Raw genomic sequence first — 24,602 nt, forward strand, 5'->3', positions numbered from 1 at the left:
CGAAACTGTCTCAGAAAACAAAAAACCAAAACCAAACAAACAAAAAAACACTTCCATCCTCTGAGTTCCTGGGCATGCTCAGTAGGTTACCCACCTTGGCTTCATATTGTTAGTTCTTTTTTTTTTTTTTTTTTTTTTTTATACTTTAAGTTCTAGGGTACATGTGCATAACGTGCAGGTTTGTTACATATGTATACTTGTGCCATGTTGGTGTGCTGCACCCATCAACTCGTCAGCACCCATCAATTCATCATTTATATCATGTATAACTCCCAATGCAATCCCTCCCCCCTCACCCCTCCCCATGATAGGCCCCGCTGTGTGATGTTCCCCTTCCTGAGTCCAGGTGATCTCATTGTTCAGTTCCCACCTATGAGTGAGAACATGCAGTGTTTGGTTTTCTGTTCTTGTGATAGTTTGCTAAGAATGACGGTTTCCAGCTGCATCCATGTCCCTACAAAGGACGCAAACTCATCCTTTTTTATGGCTGCATAGTATTCCATGGTGTATATGTGCCACATTTTCTTAATCCAGTCTGTCACAGATGGACATTTGGGTTGATTCCAAGTCTTTGCTATTGTGAATAGTGCCGCAATAAACATACGTGTGCATGTGTCTTTGTAGTAGAATAATTTATAATCTTTGGGTATATACCCAGTAGTAGGATGGCTGGGTCATATGGTACATCTAGTTCTAGATCCTTGAGGAATTGCCATACTGTTTTCCATAATGGTTGAACTAGTTTACAATCCCACCAACAGTGTAAAAGTGTTCCTATTTCTCCACATCCTCTCCAACACCTGTTGTTTCCTGACTTTTTAATGATTGCCGTTCTAACTGGTGTGAGATGGTATCTCATTGTGGTTTTGATTTGCATTTCTCTGATGGCGAGTGATGATGAGCATTTTTGCATGTGTCTGTTGGCTGTATGAATGTCTTCTTTTGAGAAATATCTGTTCATATCCTTTGCCCACTTTTTGATGGGGTTATTTGTTTTTTTTCTTGTTAGTTCTTGTCCTGAGTCAGCTCTGGCCTCCTTCTTTCTAGTCTAAGTCACGTGATGTAGAGATGATCTGTGTACCATTGACCAAGAGTCATAAGTCAATTAGTTACAATGAGGTACAAATAAAAATATTTTATGAGGCTGGGCGCAGTGGCTCATGCCTGTAATCCCAGCACTTTGGGAGGCCAAGGTGGGTGGATCATTTGAGGTCAAGGAAGTTTGAGACCAGCCTAGCCAACATGGTGGAACTGCATCTCTACTAAAAATACAAAAATTTAGCCAGGTGTGGTGATGTGCGCCTGTAGTCCCAGCTCTTCAGAAGCCTTAGGTGGGAGAATTGTTTGAACCCAGGAGGCAGAGGTTGCAGTGAGCCCAGATTGCACTACTTCACTCCAGCCTGGGTGACAGAGCGAGACTCTGTCTCAAAAAAAAAAAAAAAAAAAGAACATTTTATAAAAACTTCTCTAGGGATGTATAGTGACCAGCAACTAGAGAGCCCACAGTATTTATTTACCCATCTACTTTCATAAGGTTCTTTCTGCCTGGAATCTTGGCTAATAACCAGTGTGGATGAAAAGAGATGATATTTAAGTACAAATAGATAAAGAACCAATTTTGGAGGTTTCACAATGTAGGAAACAGATGCCAGTTTTCTGTTCCCTGTCTCCCTAATGGTTAGGCTTTCAGCAGACACAGAGCCAACTTCACTGCTCTGTGTGGAAGACTGAATATTGATGGCAAAGCTTGAGAAGAAATGGTGTCAACTGAGTGAACAACAAAATCATGTTCTTTGCTGCCAGAGCATCCAGATTTTTCCACCTTTGTCTGGTGAGAATTGTGGCACAGGACAGCTCTCTGTTCTGTCTCACCCCCTCATGCCATCAGCCCTCTCCCTTGTGCCTTCCCACCTCCCCCATCTCCAAGACTCTTGCCTCTTTTAAAAAAAATCAGATTATTTTAAAGCTGTGACCTGAGAAGCCCTCTTGGGCAAGACACTTAAGCTGCCTTCTGCAGGAATTCTAATTGCACATCTGCAGCAAAGCTGCTACAGTATTCGCCTGGAAAATAAACCCATGTTTCTATAACCAGACCAGGGGTCCCCACTGTGTAGCTATGAAAAGCATACTATTTGATCATCATTATTATTAGATCAGACACACGAATATTATTTAAGACAATGAAAGGAAACTCTTGTAAAACTTGCCCCCATTCACTGTATGTGTGTCTCTTCCTTTCTATTTAGCTACTTGTAAATGCTGGAAATGTGATTCCTCCTCAAACCACCCAGATAAGGCGCTTTCTTTCAGGCTCAGCGGCTCTGCCTATTTCATGGTCTGCACTTAAGTTATCCTTTCATGAAGGAAGCCTTGTGGATACACAGGGTGGAAGGAAACAGGGTAAAGGGGAGGAGTGGGGCGAGGAGAAAAGGGAAAGGCATGTTCGGCAGGTCGCAGGTTGAGTTTATTACTTACATGTGTTGGGAAGCATTGGGGTACAGTTTAGAAAACTGTGGGGCCGAGTCCTCGGGGCCGTGGGGCGCAGCATGGCTGATCACCATCATTACGGGCCTATGGGGATACATTCTCTTAGACATTTTGAAGTAATTAATGCTCTCGTTAGTGATTAAGTCTGTGAAGTAGTCCTGAAACATACATTTGACACAAAACAAAAATTACAAGAGGTGACATCATCAGATCACATTTGAATAACTGCTTTCCCCAGAAGCAATTCACTGCACGAAGTGGTAAGGTCTACAGCAGGAAGGAAAGCTGCACCTCCCAAGGCAGCCAAACATCTTCGATTATAGAGAAAATCAGCTGCCAGTTGTTTTCTAGGGTTGCTAGCTTGGTAACATGTGAAAAATGGGTTTTAAGTAATACACAACTTAGCAACGGGGGGAAAAAAAGTCAAGTCGTGTTTGCCCAAGATAATGATAAATATGGCAATAAAAGCACTAGGACACATGAAACACCAGATACATATTTCAGTCTCAGGTTTCATTGATGTAATTCCTTGGCAAAAAATTTAATTACTTTAAGGGCAGGAAACACCCACGCCCACTTCAAATTTACAGTTGCAGAACACACACACACGCATACACACACGCACACAAATACGCAAACACAAGAAAACATATTTTCTTCAAATGAAAAATCCACCTGTGGGAATTACAATAATCACTAATCAAAGCCATGGCCAAAATCCGGGAGCACTGGGAAAAGCTGTAACATTTGATCAGTTAATTTACTTGAAACACTTGAATAGGGAGCAGTTGATTTCCTGCAGATTATACTGTGTTAATTGCACAACTAAAGCAATACAGCTGCTGGGATTAGAGTCTGACTCGCTAATAAAATGACTTAACCCACAGTCAGGGGGGCTGATGCAGGTCTGTAAGAGGGAGGGAGGAAATGGAGTGAAAAGGAAAGAAAAGATGAAAACTGAAACCACCTGCTTCTTTTAAGTGTGTGTCATTGGCTTGGAGCTCCAGTATAAATTTTATTCAGAAAGTGTTTAGGCAATATTTGCAAATGTTGAAGGCTCCCAGGCACGGCTAATCACATGTTGTGGATTTAAGGACCAGAACAGCTGCAAAAGCAGTATCAGAGGGATGGTGTGTGTCACATGTCATTGTTAGGGCAAGTCTACAGGCTATCTCCTTCCTCTTCCAAAGGGGGTCTGTTTCATTCTTTTCCTCACCGAGAAAAGATATATATTCTTTTCAGACACAGTTGTCTTTGACACTTAATCAACTGTGATAATGAACAAGTTACGCTGATTTAGTATTTGGAGAGAATCTTGATTACTTTGCTCTCTTTAGGACAACAGGGAAAGAAAGGTTAATAACTTGAACAAGGAGCATGAAAAGCATCCTTACAGACAGCAAAGGAGAGCAGTGACAATTAGTGCACATGGTCTGCACCATTTGCATGCAATGATTGTATCCACAGCTGGGGATATGAACTAGGATGAGTGGTTGAGCCACTCTAGAATGCTTTTTTCTCATTTTTGCAAATAAGGATATTGCTCAAATTTGCCTCCAAGGTCTATGCTAACTTTTAACTTTCATGAGTTTGGAAGCCTATTAGCAATGTTTATAAATTCATTTGCATTCATTGTTTTCTGAAGGGTATGAAGGAGCTGGACTTACATCTATCTCCCATCAAGTCCCTTGTGCTCAAATCAGGCCAAGCAAAAAGACAGCAATATGCCAACATTAAATCAAGTTCTCTCCTTCCGATTTCTACCAAGTGATCTAGCCTGTTGGGAGAGGTTGCTAGATAGAGCAGATTCTCAGCTTCTTTTATATAAATGAAGAAGAGATGGGTATGGCTGGAAGGGAAGGGGATATTTTAGGCAAATTAGCAGGCTAAATTCAAAGATATTTTCCCCTTCATTCTTATGATTTGAAAAAAATTTAAACTTAAGTCAGCTATCACAAAATCTTTGTGAATTTTTAAGTCAAAACTAGAACCTATTTGTCAAAGAACCATGGGACATTGATTTCAGTTTCTCTGAACTGATTTGAAAATCCTAGAATTGATAGCATTAGAGACTTTTGTGGACGCTTGCTGTGATAGGGCGGGTGTCCTTGTCACATATAAGCTTGGTCAGAACAGGAGTAAAAACAATGAATGTGGTTTTTCAACCTTTAATTATCATATTTATTTGCTCTTATGCTTATGCCTAAATCTGAAGCCACAGACAAAATATACTTTTGTCCCAATGAAAAGTAAAACAGTACAAGATGAACATTTGATTATGTGGACAAGTCCCTGGTTGGGTCCAGGGCAGCTGGGGGGACAAAAATTATTACAAGACAGAGCAGAGAATTCTGATTTCCTTGATGATACTTTCATCAAAGCCTGATTGCCTTTCATCCTAATGAGGGAAATCACTATACAAAGGCAGCGTTCCTTGGGAGTCTTTTCCTTGCCTAGAGTTTAAAATTACCTTAACATTTCTCATGCTAACATTGTGAGAACATAGAAAGCCAATCTTGTGGATAGTTTAACTCACTGAAAATGGCTTTTCCCCATTATGCACAAAGTAAATTGATGCAGTGTAAAAGTGCCTGAAAATTACCTTTGCATAATCAAATCCATGCTTTTCTTTGATGCCATTGCGACAAACAGTGTAATTATAGAAGCGAGAATTCTTGATTAATCCAAGCCATTCTCGCCACCCAGGGGGGATGTAGCTGCCATTATATTCATTGAGGTATTTTCCAAAAAAGGCTGCAGTGGGAAAAAAGAATTATTTTTTTCATGTAAAATGATTAATCCTAAATAAATGGATAAGTATAAAATTATGACTTGTAAAAGAGATGGTAAAACAAAAGTTGGCCTAGGTAATAGTGAATGCCAACATGACATTAGTGTAATACTCCAATCCTTTGGCAAAGTGACATAAACACATTTTTTAAAAATAAATAGAAGTAGTATCCAAGTACATGGATTACAGCTCAATGAAAGCATCATAATGATCACAGCACTCTGGGTGCATTTATTTCTTATGGTCCTACTGCAGTAAAATCAGGCTATGCCCTTTTGTTAAGTTGATGAAACAATCAGAGAAGTAGCGTGAGATTTGGAATGCAACCACCGGGCAAGTGTTGGAGAACTGAAAGTTCAGTCTTTGTGATAAGTTTTCTTACTATTTGAGAACTGTGAATTATAAAAACACTATTGAAAAGCTTGTTTTTGTTTTTACATATCCAGAGAGTACAAATTTTCCAAACCAGGGAACCATGGTAAACTCCATTTTTATGGGATATGGTCAGGTTTTATATCACATGTATAGTATGTAATGGGTGTTTATGTTATGTGTATTTTGTGAGTGTATACATCTATTATTGATAATAAAAATTCTCTCAACATAAAGTTACTATATAGATTACTAATTTTCATAGAATTATAGTATAGTAGAAGTATATGTGTCATGAAGACAACATAGTTCACTAAAAAAGCCACTGGAAGGCCTTCACATTTATAACTTTATCATGTCACTTCCAAGAAAGACCACTGTGCCACAGGGCTGACTGGGTTTTTCTGAGAAGGTGAATAGAAATTTGGTCTTCTGCAAAAGATGATGACAGGAGAGGGGTACGGGAAGAAAAGAAGAAGCTGGGATTCCAGGAACAATATGGGTTCATTCTTGAAATGAAAAATACATTACAAACTAGCCGAATGGTAGTCATAAATGTATTGGAATACTTTTGAGAGAGAAAGAGGGTGCTATTTGTAATTGTAATTACAGAAAATCTGGTATACACAAGCACGATTCTGGGTGAACTTAAATGTTTGGTCACTCTAGCCACGCACATAGCTTTCCCTTCAAGTAGAAATGGCCAGAGAAAACTTTATTTTATATATATCTGTATAGGTATATGCATGTGTGCGTGTATGTATATATGTGTGTGTACACACAAACATACACCCCTATACATACATACACATATGTAGGCAAGTGTTAGTTTTTCTGATGTTATAAAGCTGTTGCCAGACGCCTTCCATGTCAAAGCCATTTCCTGGCTTCCTTAAACAGATTTTATAGGTGCCCTCGCTTACATCCATGGTAAAAAAAAAGTAGTTCCTGGAAGACTGGCTTGGGATAATAGAAATGAATTCTAGAACTAGATCACTTTATTGACATTGGTCTGAAAACACACATTCTGAATTTTAAACTTAATGTACATAATTTTGGTGTCTCTATGGGATAGCTATTTAGCTTGCTTTTGTCTTTGATATACAACTACAGATGGTCCCTGACCGATGATGGTTCAATTGAAGATTTTCACATTTATAGCGGTGTAAAATTGGTATGCATTCAGTACAGTACTCAATCAACCCTATGAGATATTCAGAACTTTATTACAAGCCTATTGGCTTTGTGTTCGATGATTTTGCCCAACTGCAGGCTAATATAAGTGTTCTGAGCACATTTAAGTTAGACTGGGCTAAGCTAAGCTCTGTTGTTCAGTAGGTTCGGTATATTAAACGCATTTTTGACTTACCGTATCTTCAACTTATGATGGGTTTATGGGGATGTGACCCCATCGTAAGTCAAGGAGCACCTGTACCTGTAGAATTCCTCCATCTGAATGTTTTACTTGCTTCCTAATGCCATTGCCTAAAATGGAATTACCGGTTTTCCCTTTCAGCTTTATTCCATTCCTCTGAATGGCATAATCACCCTCCATGAACCGTGCTTGGCCCTCCAGAGTCTCCTCTGCTTCCACCTGCTCCTGCATTCCCCTTACTGGGCAGTTGCCACCCCCTATTGGGTCTGCCTTGGAAACAGTGCTCAAATCCCTCCCACCATCCCTGGTAACTTGCCACCCCTCACAGATGCTCATGGTCTCACTGACTTTTCCAGCCAGGCTGGAGGGTTTTTCCACTCCGATTGCCACTGGTTGATCTTCCCAAGGACCTGCTCTGGTTACTTCACCCTCTTCTCGCAATCTCAGATAACCTTCACTGACTGCAGAATCAAGTGTACTCTGCTAGCTTGCCCTCAGAGTTACCTTGAGTTTGGACAAAATGCTGCCCTTTCCAATCCCATCTCCTATTTCTCTGTTAATTGTCCCTCTCTCCAGCTAATGTTTCCTCTATTTGCTCTCTGGTTCCCACCTCTATATTTTTGCTTGTGCAATTCCCTTTATTTGCTTCTTTATATATCAAGGCCAGAATAGATGCCATTTCACTCACAGTCTCTGTCTTAATTCCACAACACTGTCTTTGTGGTTCTAATGTCATCTTCCCTTTCTCCATTGTGGCATAGTCATATTCATGTAGAAGCTGAATATCTGCTAGACTATAAGCTTTTTGAGGGCAAACATTGCCTCTGCCTTGTCTCTGAGGCACTCTCCATCCTTGCACACAGTTCAGGGCTCCATTCTTTTTGTTTCTTGAACTTGGGTTCATGAACCCAATGTATTCTGGGGACTTTACTAGGTCTAGACTTTTAAAAATTTGTGATTTTGCTTGAATTATCTTTTTTATTTTTTTGAGATGGAGTCTCACCCTGTTGCCCAGGTTAGAGTACAGTGTTGTGATCTCAGCTCACTGCAACCTCTGCCTCCCAGGTTCAAGCGATTCTCCTGTCTCAGACTCCCAAGTAGCTAGGACTACAGGTGCATGCCACCACACCAGGCTAATTTTTTTTCTTTTTTTTTTTAAGTAGAGATGGGGTTTCACCATATTGGTCAGGTTGGTCTCGAACTCCTGACCTCAGGTGATTGATCCACCTGCCTAGGCCTCCCAGAGTGCTGGGATTACAGGCATGAGCCACCGCGCCCAGCCAAATTATCGTATTTTTTAAAGCTGATTTGGCCTTCAAAACATTTTCATAGAATAGAGCTGTAGAGTTTCCAAAATTGTTATTTCTTATTACATTATTTTTAAAAGAGTCTAGACTCCAGTCGGAGAAATATGGCAATGTTGAATGAATGTTTATTTGTTGACTCTGTGAATGAGTGAACCAACTAGGTCGTCAGTCAGCCAAGTGCCCACTGCTTAAGGATTCTGCCGGGGCATTGAGCAGGTTGATCAGTGTAGGGCAAAGTGTTAAAGGGTCTCACACCAGGTGACTCAGGATTTCTTTCTGCGCTGACTATGTATAGTAGGAATTCTTCTAATGAGGAATTCCTGTCTTAGAGACGAACTGACCTTTTCACATAGAACCACAAGATGATTTTCCTTTTCCAACAAAATGCAGTATGACTTGGAGCCATAGGCAGCAGACCAAGGCCACACCCCACTAACGTTCAAAAGGGACTGTTTCCAAAAAGCTTGCACTTAACAACCTCAGGCCCCGTGCTTTCCTTGGCCTCCTCCTCATCCCTACGGGTTTATCCCACTTTTCTCTCCTTTTTTTTTTTTTCCAAAAAGGCAAAAAGCATAGTGATTGAGAATATAAACCCTAGAGCCAGCCTGCTTGGGTTCAAATTCTGGCCCTAATACTTGCTAGGGTATCCATCTACATTCAAGGTACGTAACTTCTCCCTCCACCAACTACCCTTCTATAAAGCCACTGTGGTGATAATGATAATGGTGGCAGGATTGTTTAGAGGATTAAATGCATCAACACATATGTAAAGCACTGAAAACAGTGCCTGGCACAAAACAAGGGCTTGTGAAGTGCTCCTACCACTAATATTGTTATTAGCGTCACCATCATCAGTATCCTTTTGGCCCTGTCTTATAGTAAATGATTTTCTATTCTGCAGTGTAAGAAAATCTCACACTAGAGTTCTGCACTTGTGCCCTTGAAAATATCTCTTTGGAGGTTACATATTTTCTTCCCCACTACTATTTGTTTTATGGCAACGAACTTCTCCATTTGGCTTACATTTTCTGCTTAATTAGTTTTATTTTTTTTTTCTGCACTTTAAGTTACTTCATTGTTGGAGTTTTTTGTTTCCTCTCCCCACGTCATTCCTGCCCTTTCCTCATTGTTTTACTTTGTAGGATATTTTGTACTGTTTTCTACCCATTGCCATGGCATTCCCCTTTGACTTAATCCTTCCCTTATAAACTATTCCTTCAAGTCTTTTAATAGTCCTTGCTATTTGCTTCAGAACTCCCTCCAGGTTTTCGGTGTCTCTGTGTTAATGGAGCGTAAGAAATGTACTCAGTATTCCAGATGTGCACTTACCCATCACACTGATCCCAAGGCCGATGGGGGCCCCGGGTGTCAGGGTGCAGCACTGTTGGCCTCCAGTTGCTCTGGCCTTTTTGTTGCCTCACGACATTGAGACTCGTTTGTAATCACCCCTGGCCTCTTTCAACATGATGTTTCCTGGCGGCGCTCTGCAATTGATTATCTGGCCTGCTAATTATTTTCCTCCAGATGTATTAAATCTCTCCCTTCCTAAGGTGAATTTAGCTTTCTTGCCCATATTGCCGTTATGTCTACATGTAGGTTACATATAGTTCAACTTTTTTCTATCCTTCGGCATTGGCAATTCAATTCAACTCCTGCTATCTGAATACATCGCTGACATGCCATTCACCCATCCTCTTTTTTTTTGGACACCATTAAGCACTTCCCCTTCACAGCTGTTTAAGAAGGTGGTGGGGGTTGGAAGGCAGGGAGAAAGATCAGAAGACCTGATTGTAATTATTGTTGGCTTTAGGCCACGCTACTTCTGTCTAGGACAACCTGTTCCATAATGCTTAGAAAAATGTCCTGGAACTATCTGAAACCAAGGCATTTATTTTAAAGCCAGCAATAGTAACTAACCCGAAGATCTGATGCTGCAGAAAAGTCAAATCTTATTTAATGTATCAAAAGATATATTGAAATTTTAATCTATTTAATTGATAGACTTTGGGTTTCATGGTAGTAACTATAAATATAATTTTGAACCAAGTTAAAATTATGATTAATGTCAGTTTGTATACAGCAGTCTGGTTTCCCAAACCAGATTGTAAGTATAGTGAAGACAGGAATCTTACTTTAAATGTCTTCAACCCAATGTCTAGTATGTTCCAAGCACACTGTGGTTTAATAAATATATGATGTATCTCATGTTTATGTACTTATCAAGAATCTACATCATAATAAAATTAAGAATATTAGTTTGTCTTACTTTAAGTGAACTCTATATTTAAAAACATCTTATATTAGAGAATAAATATACTTGCTATAAGTAACATAAATTTTGTAATGTAAAAAGACAAAAAAATTTTTGATCCAATATTGTATTTACCATTATTTGACATAATTTTTCTTTTTCAGAACTAAGGCCTATGATTTTGATTTATTACAAAAGAATTCTTCACAAAAAGATTTACTGCAGATGTCTACTAAATATTGTCCGTTCTACTTCAGTGACATGAGGTAGAATTCATGTGATTAAGATTTAACTCATACGTGATTTTATGTACCATGTGTTAGGATTGTAATTAGAATAATTGCACAATTGTTAAATGAATCAATATTATAATTACCATGAGTATAATAAAGTTATAACATACAGTAATTTCGGGCAAGAAAGAAAACTTAGGAATCACTCTAGGCCAATCTCTGCATCGTATAGATTGGAAAACTGGCCTGTCCAAGTCCTCATAACAAATCAAGGTAGAATATGATTCTGTGATCTTCTCGATTTTGCTTCAGTTTTTTTTGTTAAATACTTAATGCTATCTCTCAACCATGGATAATTATTTTTACCTTGAAACCTATGCCAGGTTTTATATTAATGTTGATATCCTCATAATAAATTTAAGTTAATTTTTTTGGAGCTGATTTCAGGCAGGATATTCATTTTGGTGATAGATAATCCAATCTCATTCCTATTTCACTTGTCAGAATATGAAGTGCAGTAGACATGTTACTGCATTTTCCCCTTCTTGAACATTCAAGCTCTCATAGACTCATATTTTCCATGAGTAAAGTTAGAAAAATTTAGGCTATAGCCAGTCCAAAAATATGCCTCAGTTCTGAAAGAGAAAACTCATGTCATACAATGGTAAATATAATACTGGATTAATTTAATTCATTTAAATCCATGGATTCTGGACGCCTCCCAAAATAAGCCCCTTAGTAATTTGTCTTCTCTAAGTTATTTTACATAAAACTTACTCTCTAGATGGATATTTATGTATAGTACATACTTCAGTTTCCCTCATTATTTTTCTTAGGTTTGTAGCTAAATGTTCCAAATAATAAATTCATTATTAGGAAAACAATAAAATCTTTACACATTGACTTTATCCCTACTGGTTTAGTGTCTCATAAATAGTTACATTGGTTTAATACCTACCTACCAATTCTCTTAATTTTCTAAGATTCCTGCCACTTGTGTGTACTTATTTGTGTATTTTCAAATGGGTTTTTGTCCATGGTTGGATCAATAACTATTGTCATGAAGACATTTTTATTTCCTAATTGTCTGAGATACTGCAATATTTTCCCATCAAGGAAATTTAAATCTTATATAAATAAATATAAATTTAAATCATAGAGATTTCTATCACTGCCATTTCAGTCTTTTTTTTTTTTTTTTTGAGACAGAGTCTCGCTTTGTTGCCCAGGCTGGAGTGCAATAGTGCGATCATGGCTCACTGCAATCTCTGCCTCCTGGGTGCAAGTGATTCTCCTGCCTCAGCCTCCTGAGTTGCTGGGATTACAAGCATGCACCAACACACCCGGCTAATTTCTGTATTTTCGGTAGAGATGGGGTTTCACTATTTTGGCCAGGCTCGAACTGCTGACCTCAGGTGATTCACCCATCTCAGCCTCCCAAAGTGCTGGGATTACAGGTGTGAACCACTGCACCCAGCCCCAATTTTTATTTTTTCTGATTTACTAATAGGCAAATCAATATTTGTTTTCCTGAGCCCATATTATCCTTTTTTTTTTTTTTTTTTTTTTTTTTTTTTTGAGACAGAATCTCACTCTGTTGCCCAGGCTGGAGTACAGTGGTGCAATCTTGGCTCACTGCAAGCTCTGCCTCCCGGGTTCACGCTATTCTCCTGCCTCAGCCTCCTGAGTAGCTGGGACCACAGGCGCCTGCCACCACACCTGGCTAATTTTTCGTATTTTTAGTAGACGGGGTTTCACTGTGATAGCCAGGATGGTCTTGATCTCCTGACCTTGTGATCAGCCCGCCTCGGCCTCCCAAAGTGCTGGGATTACAGGCATGAGCCACCTCACCCGACCCCTTTTTCTACTCTTAACCAAGGTTTTGGAAAAGTCTTTATTTCCCTTAAAGAATTCCTTTTATTTTGGAGGATGACTCACTATAAATTGTATTATTACCTAAGTGTCTAAACCCTAGGGTAAAGGTTTAGAATCAGACTTAGCTTCCAGGAGCAAATCTATTCTTCCTGGAGAAGACATCGACTGAAACAAACTCCTTGGGCTGCACAAAATAGTGACAGCTCGTTGAGGTAACACATAAGCCTTCTGGTGTGCACACAGTTTCATCCCAGACCCAATTCTTGAGGTTTGATCAGCACACTGGAGAGAGCCCTGAAGACTAAGGTCCTGGTGCCCACTCTTCCCATTAGAACGTCAGTCAGATCTGCCACTTTGGTCACTTTATTCTTGTGGGTGTAAATTTGCTCCTCTAAAAATAAGGAAATGGAACTAAATTATCTTTGAGTTTTAGTTAAACTCTCTCAATCCCTCTTAGGATGGATACAGCACAGTATGACCGAAGCAGGTACCAGGAAACATTATGCTTACAGGCAACTGAATTGTTTTCATCCCGGTGACTCGGTGAACTTTACAATGGATGGTGTTTCCATTTTTGCTCTTACTATCTGGATGCTGAGTTCTAAATATTCCACCTTTTCCTACAGCAAGCAGTTTGTACAGCAATCTTCACCTTGACTTTAACTAGTTCTACTCTTTGCTTCTGTTTGCCAGGATCCTTATGGGTCTGTAGCCTCTAACGTCTGTATCTCTGGAAGGCATTTTGGAATGAGGCAGGATAGAACCATTACATAAATAAATAAGACAATGAACAGAGGAAAGACTTCGGAGTCAGATGTCCTGGGTTCATTCCATCACTGACTAGCTCATGACCATAGACAATTAGCCTTTCTGAGTCTCGGTTTTTTCATTAGTAACATGGGGAATTCCTTTCTTTCAAGATTGCCCTAGGAATTAGGTGAGATAATGGCAAAATCGAATTCCCTTGTTTCTTGCCCTTCCTAATTTAGCCCTGAAACAAGTTAGTAAACCCTAGTTGACTGCTCTAAGTCCTGGCAGGGCCCTGTCTCACCCTCAATCTCTATTTCTTATGACAAATGTCATCCACATCACTCTGGATATGTGAGAGTCCCAATTGTTCCAGTTCCAAGTTTGCTACTAGGGATTACATTACAGGGAACCTGGGAGGTGAAAGGCACTGATTTCACACAACACTTCCCATAAACAAAACACAATTTGATGGTTAAAATCAGGAACCAGGTATTAGGGAACTGCCTCTGATTCTGTTTCTGAGCTGGTCACACAATGTTTGAAAGCTCCACCTCAGTTATAAAACAGAGCCAAGTACATCTGCCGTCTATGAACTCTACAGGGATGTTTGATGGATTTGCAAATTGCTTTAGAGTCCTCAGACGAAAGGTGCTATAAATTTAAATCACTAATGTGAGAAAACACACTCAGATAAGGCACTCTCTGTAACCTCTCTGTAACCTAGTTTCTTTCCTCAGCATAAGAAAACACCCTTGAGATGCACAGGATGAGCTGCTTCTTTGAGTCGAGATGTTGAGCTGTCTGCCGGTGACAGTGCTATCACATGCACGATCAATATTTTCATCCATAAATAACAAGTATTAAGTGCCCATAGGGCGCTCTGCAAAGAAGCAAATGGCCATATATTTCCTGAGTCCGGTGGGAAAAAATGAATTTCACTTGTAAAAGAGATGCAGGAGAATATTTATCTGAATTCCTTTACCTTTATCTTCAAAATAGAGAAACTGTAGCCCTGAAAGTCATTTGGACAAGCTTTAGTAATAACATATCTGATTCTTATGAATAACCCAGGTGATTCTGGAAAAATAAAAACAAGCAACAACCCATGTCTGCACTGTAGCCCTTCTATGAACAACGTTGGGTCCTTTTATGAAGAAATGCTACAAAAACCCAAGGACATCATCTACATGCTGGGAGTATAGGGGGTAACACTACCGGAAGGAACTTTGCTTTTGTCTCAGAAAGACTGGCATGATGTTCACTACTCCTCTTGAAAGAAGTCCCCGATTTTCAAAAAACCAATTAAAAAAAACCTCTTCTTGCCCTGTGTAGGTTAAACAATAATAGGAGGTGTAGCAATTAGAATGCCTTCCTTTCCTGGAAGGTAGAAGTGAACATTTGAGACCTAAAAACGACCAGAAGCTAAAGAAACTTTCCAAATCCTATTAAGTATGAATGAACAAATACATGAATCAATAAGGTACACATGATTGGTTTACCCATCAGTTATTTGTTAATTAATAAATAATAAATAATTTTGATCATTTACTGTGTCCCAGACCCTAGGGTAGATGTCAAGCAGTTTAAAAACACTTGATCCTTTTTTTAGGCACTTGTTGGAGCTTCATGCATTTCATTACACAACACTTCTTCCTGAGTCTAAGACATACTATGAGAGGTTCATGGGCTAGAAATGTCATCTCTCACCTGTTCTGTAGCCAGTGTTGTTAAGATATACAGCAAAAGTCCGAGGCTCATGCATGGCCTGCCACGAGGGTGAAGAGCAGTTCTCGTTGTTGGTGTAGACATTGTGATTGTGCACATACTTCCCGGTGAGCATGGAGGACCTTGACGGGCAGCACATGGGTGTAGTCACAAAGGCATTGATGAAGGTGGCCCCACCATGTTCCATAATCTTTCTTGTTTTGTTCATGACTTGCAGGGACCCTGAAAGGCACAGTGCCAGCGTTGTTTAGCAAAGTGCAGCACATGAATGCTCATTTCTATCGTGCCCTTCAGTGCCTCTGTTTCCCTGACTTATTCATTTCCTTTCTTAGCTTGAAGGAGTCTATAATTTGATCAGCTCTCATTTCTACAACAAAATTAAGCATTTGAGATCCTACCATCTCAAGTATTTTGCAGAATAATAAACATACTTCTCCCCTTTGTAATCACAAAGAAAAAAAATGCAGGCTAATCTGATAATTAAAGCTAGAATTTTAGATATGGAGCAGATTCAAAGGTCAGCATCCCATTGAAGATTACCAGAGAACAACAGCCTGATACAGAGAGCATCAAAACCCCCAGCCCAGCACAAATGCAATCTACTAGTGACATTGCTGCTAGATTACGAGTGTAGATTATTACTATAGCATTTTAATCATATGAAAGAAAAGAGAAAAAAATTTTCTTCACTATTAAGTCCCATCAAAATGCCGGTGTTTAACAATAATTAAAAAAATCTTCAATGCAAGTTGGTATCCTCTAGCAAGCTCACCAAATGTTTGCCAGTTTTTTCTATTAGGATAGCAATATCAATTTATATTTTGATCTATTTATGAACAATTTTTAAGGATAGGCTGTTTGCTTGTGAAAGAGCTATAATTCAATTGCACTCAAAAGTATTTGCATGACTGTAAAATATTCCATTTTAACTTTAAGGATGAAATGGTAACATAAGATTGCTGAAGAAGGAAAAAAAAAACTATTTCGATTACTCTATCCAGCCAAACACTGCAGCTGAAACACATCCAAACACTGCAGAAAAGCACAGGCCAGAATTCAATAGTCTTTTCAGGACTCGTCAAGAAGTGCACTACAGAGTACTACAGCCAAGCCCACTGCATTTGAATCTTGGAGCCTCAGATTTCCAACAGGTCCCACTTCTTCCAAAGAAAGGAAGAAAGTCTATGTTTTCCAGCAAGGAAGGAAATCATAATGCAAACCAGGCAAGCATTCAGGGCAGAAGAGAAGCATGTAATAGTCCAAAATCCACAGTTAGTCCCGTGTCTTCATATACTAGCTTTTACCGTTCACATGACGCATATGAGAACAGGAGGAAGGTTTCTAATTGGGTCTCATTAGAGCTCCCTAGCTCCCTAAAATATGCCTCAGTTAGGAGCAATCCTAACTGTTCTTTCTCTTCTGGTTGTCTTCAGGGGATCAAGTAACCTTTTGTAGTCAGTGAATAACATATCGTGAGTGCCTACTTCATGCAAAACATTCTATCAGCCTCAGCATTCTGGGCTGATCTCCCAAGTATAGCATAAACAAAAGAAATGGGAAATTTTCTGCTTCTGGTCTTCAGTAATAAACTCTCTAGACGAGAACCTACATAGAAAAATCACTTGGGGATATTTGCAAAGCAATGCACATGTAACAATGTGAATACAGCAGTAGCAGGGCATATAAAAATAGAGGGATCTTGGATTGAAGGCTTAACAGGAGTTCTGAAATGAGAGATGAGGACAGATGGAAAAAAAGGAGGAAGTAAATGTTGGATGGGTGAAGTATATCATTGGGGGATTGTAGCAAGTGACAAGTGTGATGCTCTAGAGGTGGGAAGAAACAAGTAGAGTGATGAGGACAACACATTGATTTCCTGGCATGAAGAGGAATATGGAGAATTCTCTTCATGAAATGTGGAAAGCAGATTTGGCAAATAGCTTGAAGGCTGGGCAGAGATACTGGATGTGATAGAATAGAAAAAATGAAGGTAGAGTTATGTTCTGTGTCAAAGTCATGAATGGCATGTTAAGAAAAAAGTCTTTGAAAGATGTTGCTGCTGCAGTGGATTGCAGATTGCAATGGATTGCAATTGCCTTCAGAGGCATTGCTGTTGCAGTGGTGGTGTGTGGATTGAGGAGGGCACAGCACTGTTGGTCCGCGAAGGGTACAGATGAGGTCGCTGAAGCCGTGTAGCCCTGAGGAGAGAAGAACTCGGATGACTATGCCTTTGACACAGAGCAACCCTAAGAAGCAGACCCAAGTGATGTGGTAATGCATGAGAAGGCTGGGAGTTGGCTAACACCTTGAAGTTTTTACCACGTGAAGAAAACTGGAAACCAATAGTTTCACTGATGGTGAAGAAGTAACTGAAAAGGAATATGCCTTATAGGAGATTTAAAAACCCCATTTTAGAAAAGTTGCATTTTATATTTGTGTTGGTTGATCACACAGCGGGAATATCCTGGAGATGAGCAGACGAACGGAAACGTAGAAGTGGAAAGAGAGTGAAAGGTGACTCTGAAGATGTCTGTCATGTCTCGTTGCTCCCCTTTAGATTTCTGCAGTTGTTAGTTACTGAGTATCTTGAATTTTGGGAAACCAGCAAACACTGTTGATGGCTTTTCATTGTCCAGTAGTCTCTTTCAAAGAACAAGCTCCCAGTTTCCTTTATGAGCCTTAGCTGAATTCAAATAAATGAAAAATGCAGCTGAGGCCATCATCCAAGGTTCTCAAGGGCAGCACTGCAATTTCTAGTTTACAGACTCATTTAGACTACAAATATGGGACAGAGATAGAAATCTGATTTAAAGTCAAAATAATATGAAAACAGGGGCTAAAACTTATCCCAATTCATCACTGTGGGAACTGCCCCAGCCAGGATTCTCCTCTCATTCTCACTATCACCCTTTTCTTAACTAACTGAGCTGATTGTGCAGGGGTGCCAACAATCCCTCCAAATGCCCTGGTTCCCACCAGTCCACAGTCAAGGGAACCAAGACAACACTGGATCCCCATAGGCACTGTTAACAGTACAGTTCCATCCACTGGGGTCCTTGAAAGTGGGAATCTTGGGCCAGGCTCGGTGGCTCATGCCTGTAATCCCAGCACTTTGGGAGGCCAAGTTGGGTGAATCACCTGAGGCGAGGAATTCAAGACCAGCCTGGCCAACATGGTGAAACCCTGTCTCTACTAAAAATATAAAAATCAGCCGGGCGTGGTGGTGGGCACCTGTAGACCCAGCTACTTGGGAGGCTGAGGTAGGAGAATTGTTTGAACCCGGGAGGTGGAGGTTGCAGTGAGCCAAGATCGTGCCACCACACTCCAGCCTGGGAGACAGAGTGAGACTCTGTCCCATAAAAGCAAAACAAAAAGTGGGAATCTGGTTTGAAGGTTCCCAGTAAAGAGATTCTGAGACAATGCTTGCCCAACTTTAAAAAATCACCTGAAGGGCATAGTAAGCCCCAGAATCCTATACCTACCCCAAGATACTGGTTTAGTAAGTCCAGGCTGGGGCCTGAGAATTTGTGTTTCTAACTAACCCTGGGCTGTTAGTTGCCTAACAGTGAATCTCACTGAAGCTGCCTCTCAGTGAATCTCACCTGGAGAAGTATTCTAGGTTGGACACAGAATCAGGGAAGCCTAGAGCTGGAAGAGACTGTAGTGAGTACCTCATTTTGAGTGATCTAGGTGGCTTAGATTACTGCCAAGATTGTAGGATATATTGTAGACAGGAAAAAGAAACATTGATTTTCTACTTACTCTCAGCGAGGTTCTCCTCTAAGTGCTTCACACGAGCAATTCATTCGATTCAGACAATAATCCTTTGTGGTGGGTGCTAGTAGCTATTATTCCTATATCACAGATAATGAAACAGAGGAGCAGAAGGCTAAATCATGCTGTGCCTAGGGCCATAGAGACCCTCAGTGGCAGAATCCAGAAGTAAATGCAGGCGGTCTGCCCAGAGACCATGCTCTTGAGCTCAATCTAGGCTGAGTGTTGGCTGTGACACTGACATTTTCAAGATGAGAAACAGAATTGATGCCTGCTTGCAGTCGCAATAGGTCTCTCTTTCTGAAGTCTCATCTTTCGATTCTTCTCGCATCTTAGAGGACAGACTGACTGGCATTAAAACCTGTCTCCTCCCCTCCCCTCAGGGCTGAAATGGTCTCAGTGGCTTAGGCACAGATGAGGCATGAGTGGGCCGTGCATCTGTCTGTCTTTAGCTGCTGACTGCCACTTTGGCGTTAATTGTTGCCTCTGATCTCTGTGGATTCTCTGGGTAGAGACAGATGACGGTGTGCAGGAATCTGAATCTCTTCGCTCCACTGTGTTAGTGTATATCAGTAAGGAAAGCATCGAGCACCTTTTTATGGCTGTGCAATGATTAATGTCAGTCAATAACACTGCCTTACTCTGTATATATTCCCACTGTGATTGTGCCATTGATTTTTTATTGGCAAACCTTACCAAAAATGATTCTGTAATAAAACTCATAGTTATTTATTCACAGCTGTTGAGAGCAGTGGACAGGACAATGTCTATCCGATAGGTGGAAGGGCTCAGTTTTGTTTTAAGCTGAAGCTCTTCACTTCTGTAGGTTTCAGGCCTTTGGTGCCTGAAATGCAAACGGTGCTGATTCTCAGTTATTAGAACAATTATTTCATAGGAATGATATGAATTGTGAAGCTGAACACTCATAACCAGATTCACAAGGCAGTGGTGAGGAGGATAAAAATGAGAAGGGAAAGAGCCCTAGACTTGAACATGTGGAAAACATTTGGATTTTGCCACAGATTAGCTTGAGCAAGTCATTTATCCTCCTTTGGTTTGCGTTTCTCATCTGTAAGATGGAGCTTCTAATAGCACTCCCCACTCCGACTAGTTTACAAGGTTGTTGCTGAGCAAGCGGCACGATGCCATCAAAGCACTTCCTACAAGGAGTGTGCCGACGTGGCTGTGGTTGCCCTATGTGCTCACCCCAACCCCATCACATTAGATTTTCTCCTGCCTCTTCCATCTTCTTTTCTGTAATCCTACATCTGAAGTCCAAAAGCTGGAGGACAGAACAGAGGTCAACTACCTTTTCTATGCTGTAAGACCTAAAATGTTGATACTGCTTTTCAAATACAAATATCAATTCTTCCCCTGTATACACACACTGACTCCTCAGCCCAAGCAAAAAGCCCAACTTCATTGTTATTTTAAGTTGTCCCGTGAGGTGGGAGCCAGACACAAATGCTCTGAATTAGCGTGACTATGACTGTGTAGCTGGTGTGCATGCACTGCTGACTGGGCTGGCTTGATGAGAGGGAAGGTCCAGGCCACAGCCGAGTCCCAGGACTGCCAAGATACACTGTCCCAGTGCCCCAGTTCCAGGTTGGGACTGAGAACATCTGCCATTGCTCTTGCAGGATGGGGAGTGCTGTGATAGCCATCGGCTGTGGGCCAGGATGCTGAAGAGGTCAGTGGTGGCTGGGAGTGGGAAAAGTGCCACCCTTCAGGAATCCATTAAGATCCACCATGTTTGCAATGTTGGCACAGTCAAAAATCAAGGCTCCAGGAGTAGTGCTTTGGATGGAGTATGTGATAGGTTGTGGCTAGACAACCATAGTGAGGAATTTAAATCACTCTATATACTCCAACTGCTTGATTCCCAAAATCATTTCATACAGAATTATTTCATATAAAAATCATTTGCATGAAAAAGGATGGGAGAAAATGTCCCCCTAATTTGGATGACTTTGCTAAAATCACACAGAGATCCTGAATTACTTTATTGACATGTTTAAACTTTAAAGCAAAGTTTTACGTTTCCCGATACATATATCTTAGCATTTGAATATGCAGTATTTTGTATTATTAAACATTAAAATTTTCATCAAACCTGTTTGTCATGTCCAGAGAAACTTGCAGAACCAGAAATTCAATAGTAAATATTGTCATTATCACTTACGGAAGTCCCAGACAGGTGGGATTCATATGTACCTGGCTTCCTGGAGAGATACTCCATGTGGATTACAGCATTCACAGTTCAATGAGTGACAACAACAAGCAAACCCAGCTCTTACTGATTGTGGAGGGGTGTTTGTCGATATCATTCTTTCATGATGAAGTAAGGCTAATGCTTTAAATATTTAAGTCGTTTGTATTAGATACTTCCCTGCCATTTTCACATGCCAACAGTTATTTTCATAGTAAGGTATGAAACATGAAACAGTGACATTTCCTATGTGAAAATGCCTGTATGATCTGTTGAATATTCTAATTCTAAAAGCATAAGCATCTAAAAAAAATAACAAAATTAAATGGTATTTTTTTTCTACCCAAACTGTGGAATTGGCAAGGAAAAAAAAAAAGATGTTTTTTAGCTAAAACCAAAGGGGGAAAAGCCAGTTGGGAGAACAAGGGAAAAAAGAGAAGATAATAAATTAGTCTGGAATGTTTCCAGGTCACTAAGACTCATTATTTCCTCCTGGCCCCTCCAAAAGAGGACAAGGCCATTAAAAGCTACTTACAGGAATGGAAGAAGTTAACATGCCTACAGGGCTACACAGATAAGGTAGGCAAGCAAAGGCAGCCAGGTATGAGAAAAGTCAGAGGACTTTTGGGTCTTTTCATTGTTTTACCTTTGATAGAGACATGGTTTATAGAGCTTTTCCTGACTATAAGAAAAACAGCAGTATGGTCAATGATAAATGGCACCCGTACCTTGGTGTAAGTATCGAGGGACAGCACAGTAATGGGGGATCCCAGTGTCCGAGAGCAGCTGCAGCTCCATTTCAAACATCTAAGTGATGACTGCTTCATGGGAATGCAAGCCTTCATTCTTTTGAATTTTCAAGAAATGTCAGAATCTGATTTTTTAATATGTTATATATATTTTAAAATATGATTTTTAAATATTGGCTTCATTCTGAAAAGTATGCTCATCAAACAATACACATCTGTGGGCTAGCTCTGGTCTGAATACCTGTGTTCTGGCTTCTGCTTTAAAGAAACAAAGTATCTCCATGTACTCATAGCTTCCTTCTACATATGATCTAAGAAAAACATCCGGCGAGTGTTACTGAGATGTTCCTGTCAGGCCAATTTCCTAGGAATGTAAGAAATGCCATATTGAGTCAGATCAATGGTATAATCTGCTCAATATTTTGTTTCTCAGAGTGGCACCAAGGGTCTTTTGGGAAAAATTTATAGCCCAATCTCTTTGACGCTAGTCTCAGAAAGTTAGAGGAGTCCCTCAAACACTTTTTGTTTTCTCCCTTCTGATTTATAAAATATTTCAAGTGCAGGGTATAACAGAATACATATACATCTCCTAGCTTTAACAAAACTTAACATGATTATATTCCTTCAGATATATAGTTTTTCAGTTTTGAAATAGAATGTGAATGTGCTGATGCTCTCGGTCATCACTTTTTCCCCAGTGGTAGCCATTATCCCGAACTTCATGTTGATCACTTCCATGCGTGTTTACTGAGCTTAAAAATTGTAAATCTTCCACTCATTATTCTAGCCTAAAACCCTGAAGTACTTACGGGTATAGGCACAACCTGAACAACTTCTTAAGTTGTGGGAAAAGCAAATTCAGAAGTAAGAGGACGATGGTTAAGTCATTTCATTTTCCACAGGCTGTTTCCTCCTGGGATGATGATCTTTGTCCTGCCCACCCAACTCAAGTGAGATGGCAGTATTCATTCACAATAATGTGAACAAAATGTTCTTTGGAAAAAGATAAAGTGTCATCCACATGCAAGGTTCTAGCACTTTTATTAATGAATTCCTTATGTATCTTACTCCCTTTACAGAGTAATAGTTTATTTGTCCTGAAAGTGAAGGGAAGGGCTCCTGCTCATGATGAACTAATGCTTTCCTCCCTGGCTTGATTTTATAAACTTTGATTATAGCCCTTGTCAGCCTTCATCTTTCTAGACAAACAGATAAGATTGTTTTATGCTTTCCCAATGAGAAAAGTATTCTATTAGAATTTTCATAATTGTTCTTCTAAGTCTTTTCTAAGTCTGTTATTTTCTTTTTGGAGGCACAGTAGCCAAAATTGCCTACAGCATTACAGGTGCAAAAAGGTTTGCATTAGGTGAAGATTTATTAAAGCACTTGGCAAAAACAATTGCACTGGAGTAAAAAACAAAACAAAACCTAACCATATCAAAGTGACAATGAGATACTTTATGCCCATCAGGATGGCTTCTATTAAAAACAAAACCAGAAAATAACAAGTGTGGGCATGGATGTGGAAAAATTATGACACTTATGCTCAGTTGGAGGGAACGTAACATGGTGAGTTGCTATGGAGAACAGTAAGGTGGTTCCTCAAAATAATAAAAATACAAGTATCATATGATCCAGCAATTCTACTTCTGGGTGTAGCTCCAAAATAACTAAAAGGAAAGTCTTGAAGAGCTCTTTGTACACCCATGTTCACAGCAGCATTATCCCCAATAGGGAAAAGGAGAAAGCAACTCAAATTTCCAACAGTGGATGAATCGGTAAAAAAAATGTGGTACATATATACAATGAAATGTTATTCAGCATTAAAAAGGAAGGACACTCTGACACATGTTACAACATGGATGAGCCTTGAGGACATGAAGGTAAGTAAAATAAGCCAGTCATAAAAAGATAAATGCTGTACGATTTCACCCACATGAGGTACATAGAGTAGCCAAATTCACAGAGACAGAAAGTAGAATGATAGCTGCCAGGATTGAGGGAGAGAGAAAGGGGAGTTGCTGTTTGATGGGCATAGGGTTTTACTTTTGTAAGATGAAAAGAGTTCTGGAGATGGGTTGCACGCCAGTATAAATGTGCTTAACGGTACTGAACCATACACCTAAAAACGGTTAAGATGATAAAAAACAAGACAAAACAACAAACACCCCAAATCTAGGGCAATAATGTTCTAGAAGGATTATGAGCATATTATAGAAAAATAAGGAAAAGTCTCCATCAAGCGGGCACCACTATGAAGAGCATGACTTTTCTGCCAGGAAAGGAGCTCTTCTCCGGACCTTCAACCCACAGTTCACTCCACTTCCTAGTCATTTTGTTTTGCCAGTGGCCCATCTTTTGCTTCTGTTCCCTCTCTCCCCAAACCTAGAATATTATTATGCATTTGCAGATTGCTTTCAGGAGGCACTGAATAACTATTTGTAGATGGCTGATTAACAGAAGGGATAGTGGTTAAATGCACAGCTGTGGAGACTCAGATCTAATACAGGTCTGGGTTTCACCATTTACTTGCTCATCACAAGCTACATGACTTCTCTAAGCCTCATTTTTCTCATACATAAATCAAAGAGAGAATAGTAACTACTTCCTAGAGTTGTTGTGAGGGTTAAATAAGCTAGTTCTTTTTTTTTTTTTTTTTTTTGAGACGGAGTCTCACTCTGTCTCCCAGGCTGGAGTGCAATGG

At 39.9% G+C, this 24,602-nt stretch overlaps 1 protein-coding gene across 5 annotated transcripts in view; it reads right to left on the bottom strand.

Moving 5' to 3' along the window:
• The window catches only part of SULF1 (sulfatase 1), a 193,767-nt gene that overhangs the window by 68,245 nt on the left and 100,920 nt on the right, over positions 1–24,602 (bottom strand). For all 5 annotated transcript variants that reach the window (XM_030937961.1, XM_010375044.2, XM_030937962.1 and 2 more), the window contains 3 exons: positions 15,149–15,388; positions 5,090–5,241; positions 2,476–2,645 (listed from right to left, as the gene is read on the bottom strand). In XM_030937961.1, the coding sequence (XP_030793821.1) occupies positions 2,476–2,645; positions 5,090–5,241; positions 15,149–15,388 (562 nt within the window). The remainder of the gene's footprint in view (positions 1–2,475; positions 2,646–5,089; positions 5,242–15,148; positions 15,389–24,602) is intronic.

Source organism: Rhinopithecus roxellana, chromosome 9, assembly GCF_007565055.1.
Source record: "Rhinopithecus roxellana isolate Shanxi Qingling chromosome 9, ASM756505v1, whole genome shotgun sequence".
NCBI classification, from domain to species: Eukaryota; Metazoa; Chordata; class Mammalia; order Primates; family Cercopithecidae; genus Rhinopithecus; species Rhinopithecus roxellana.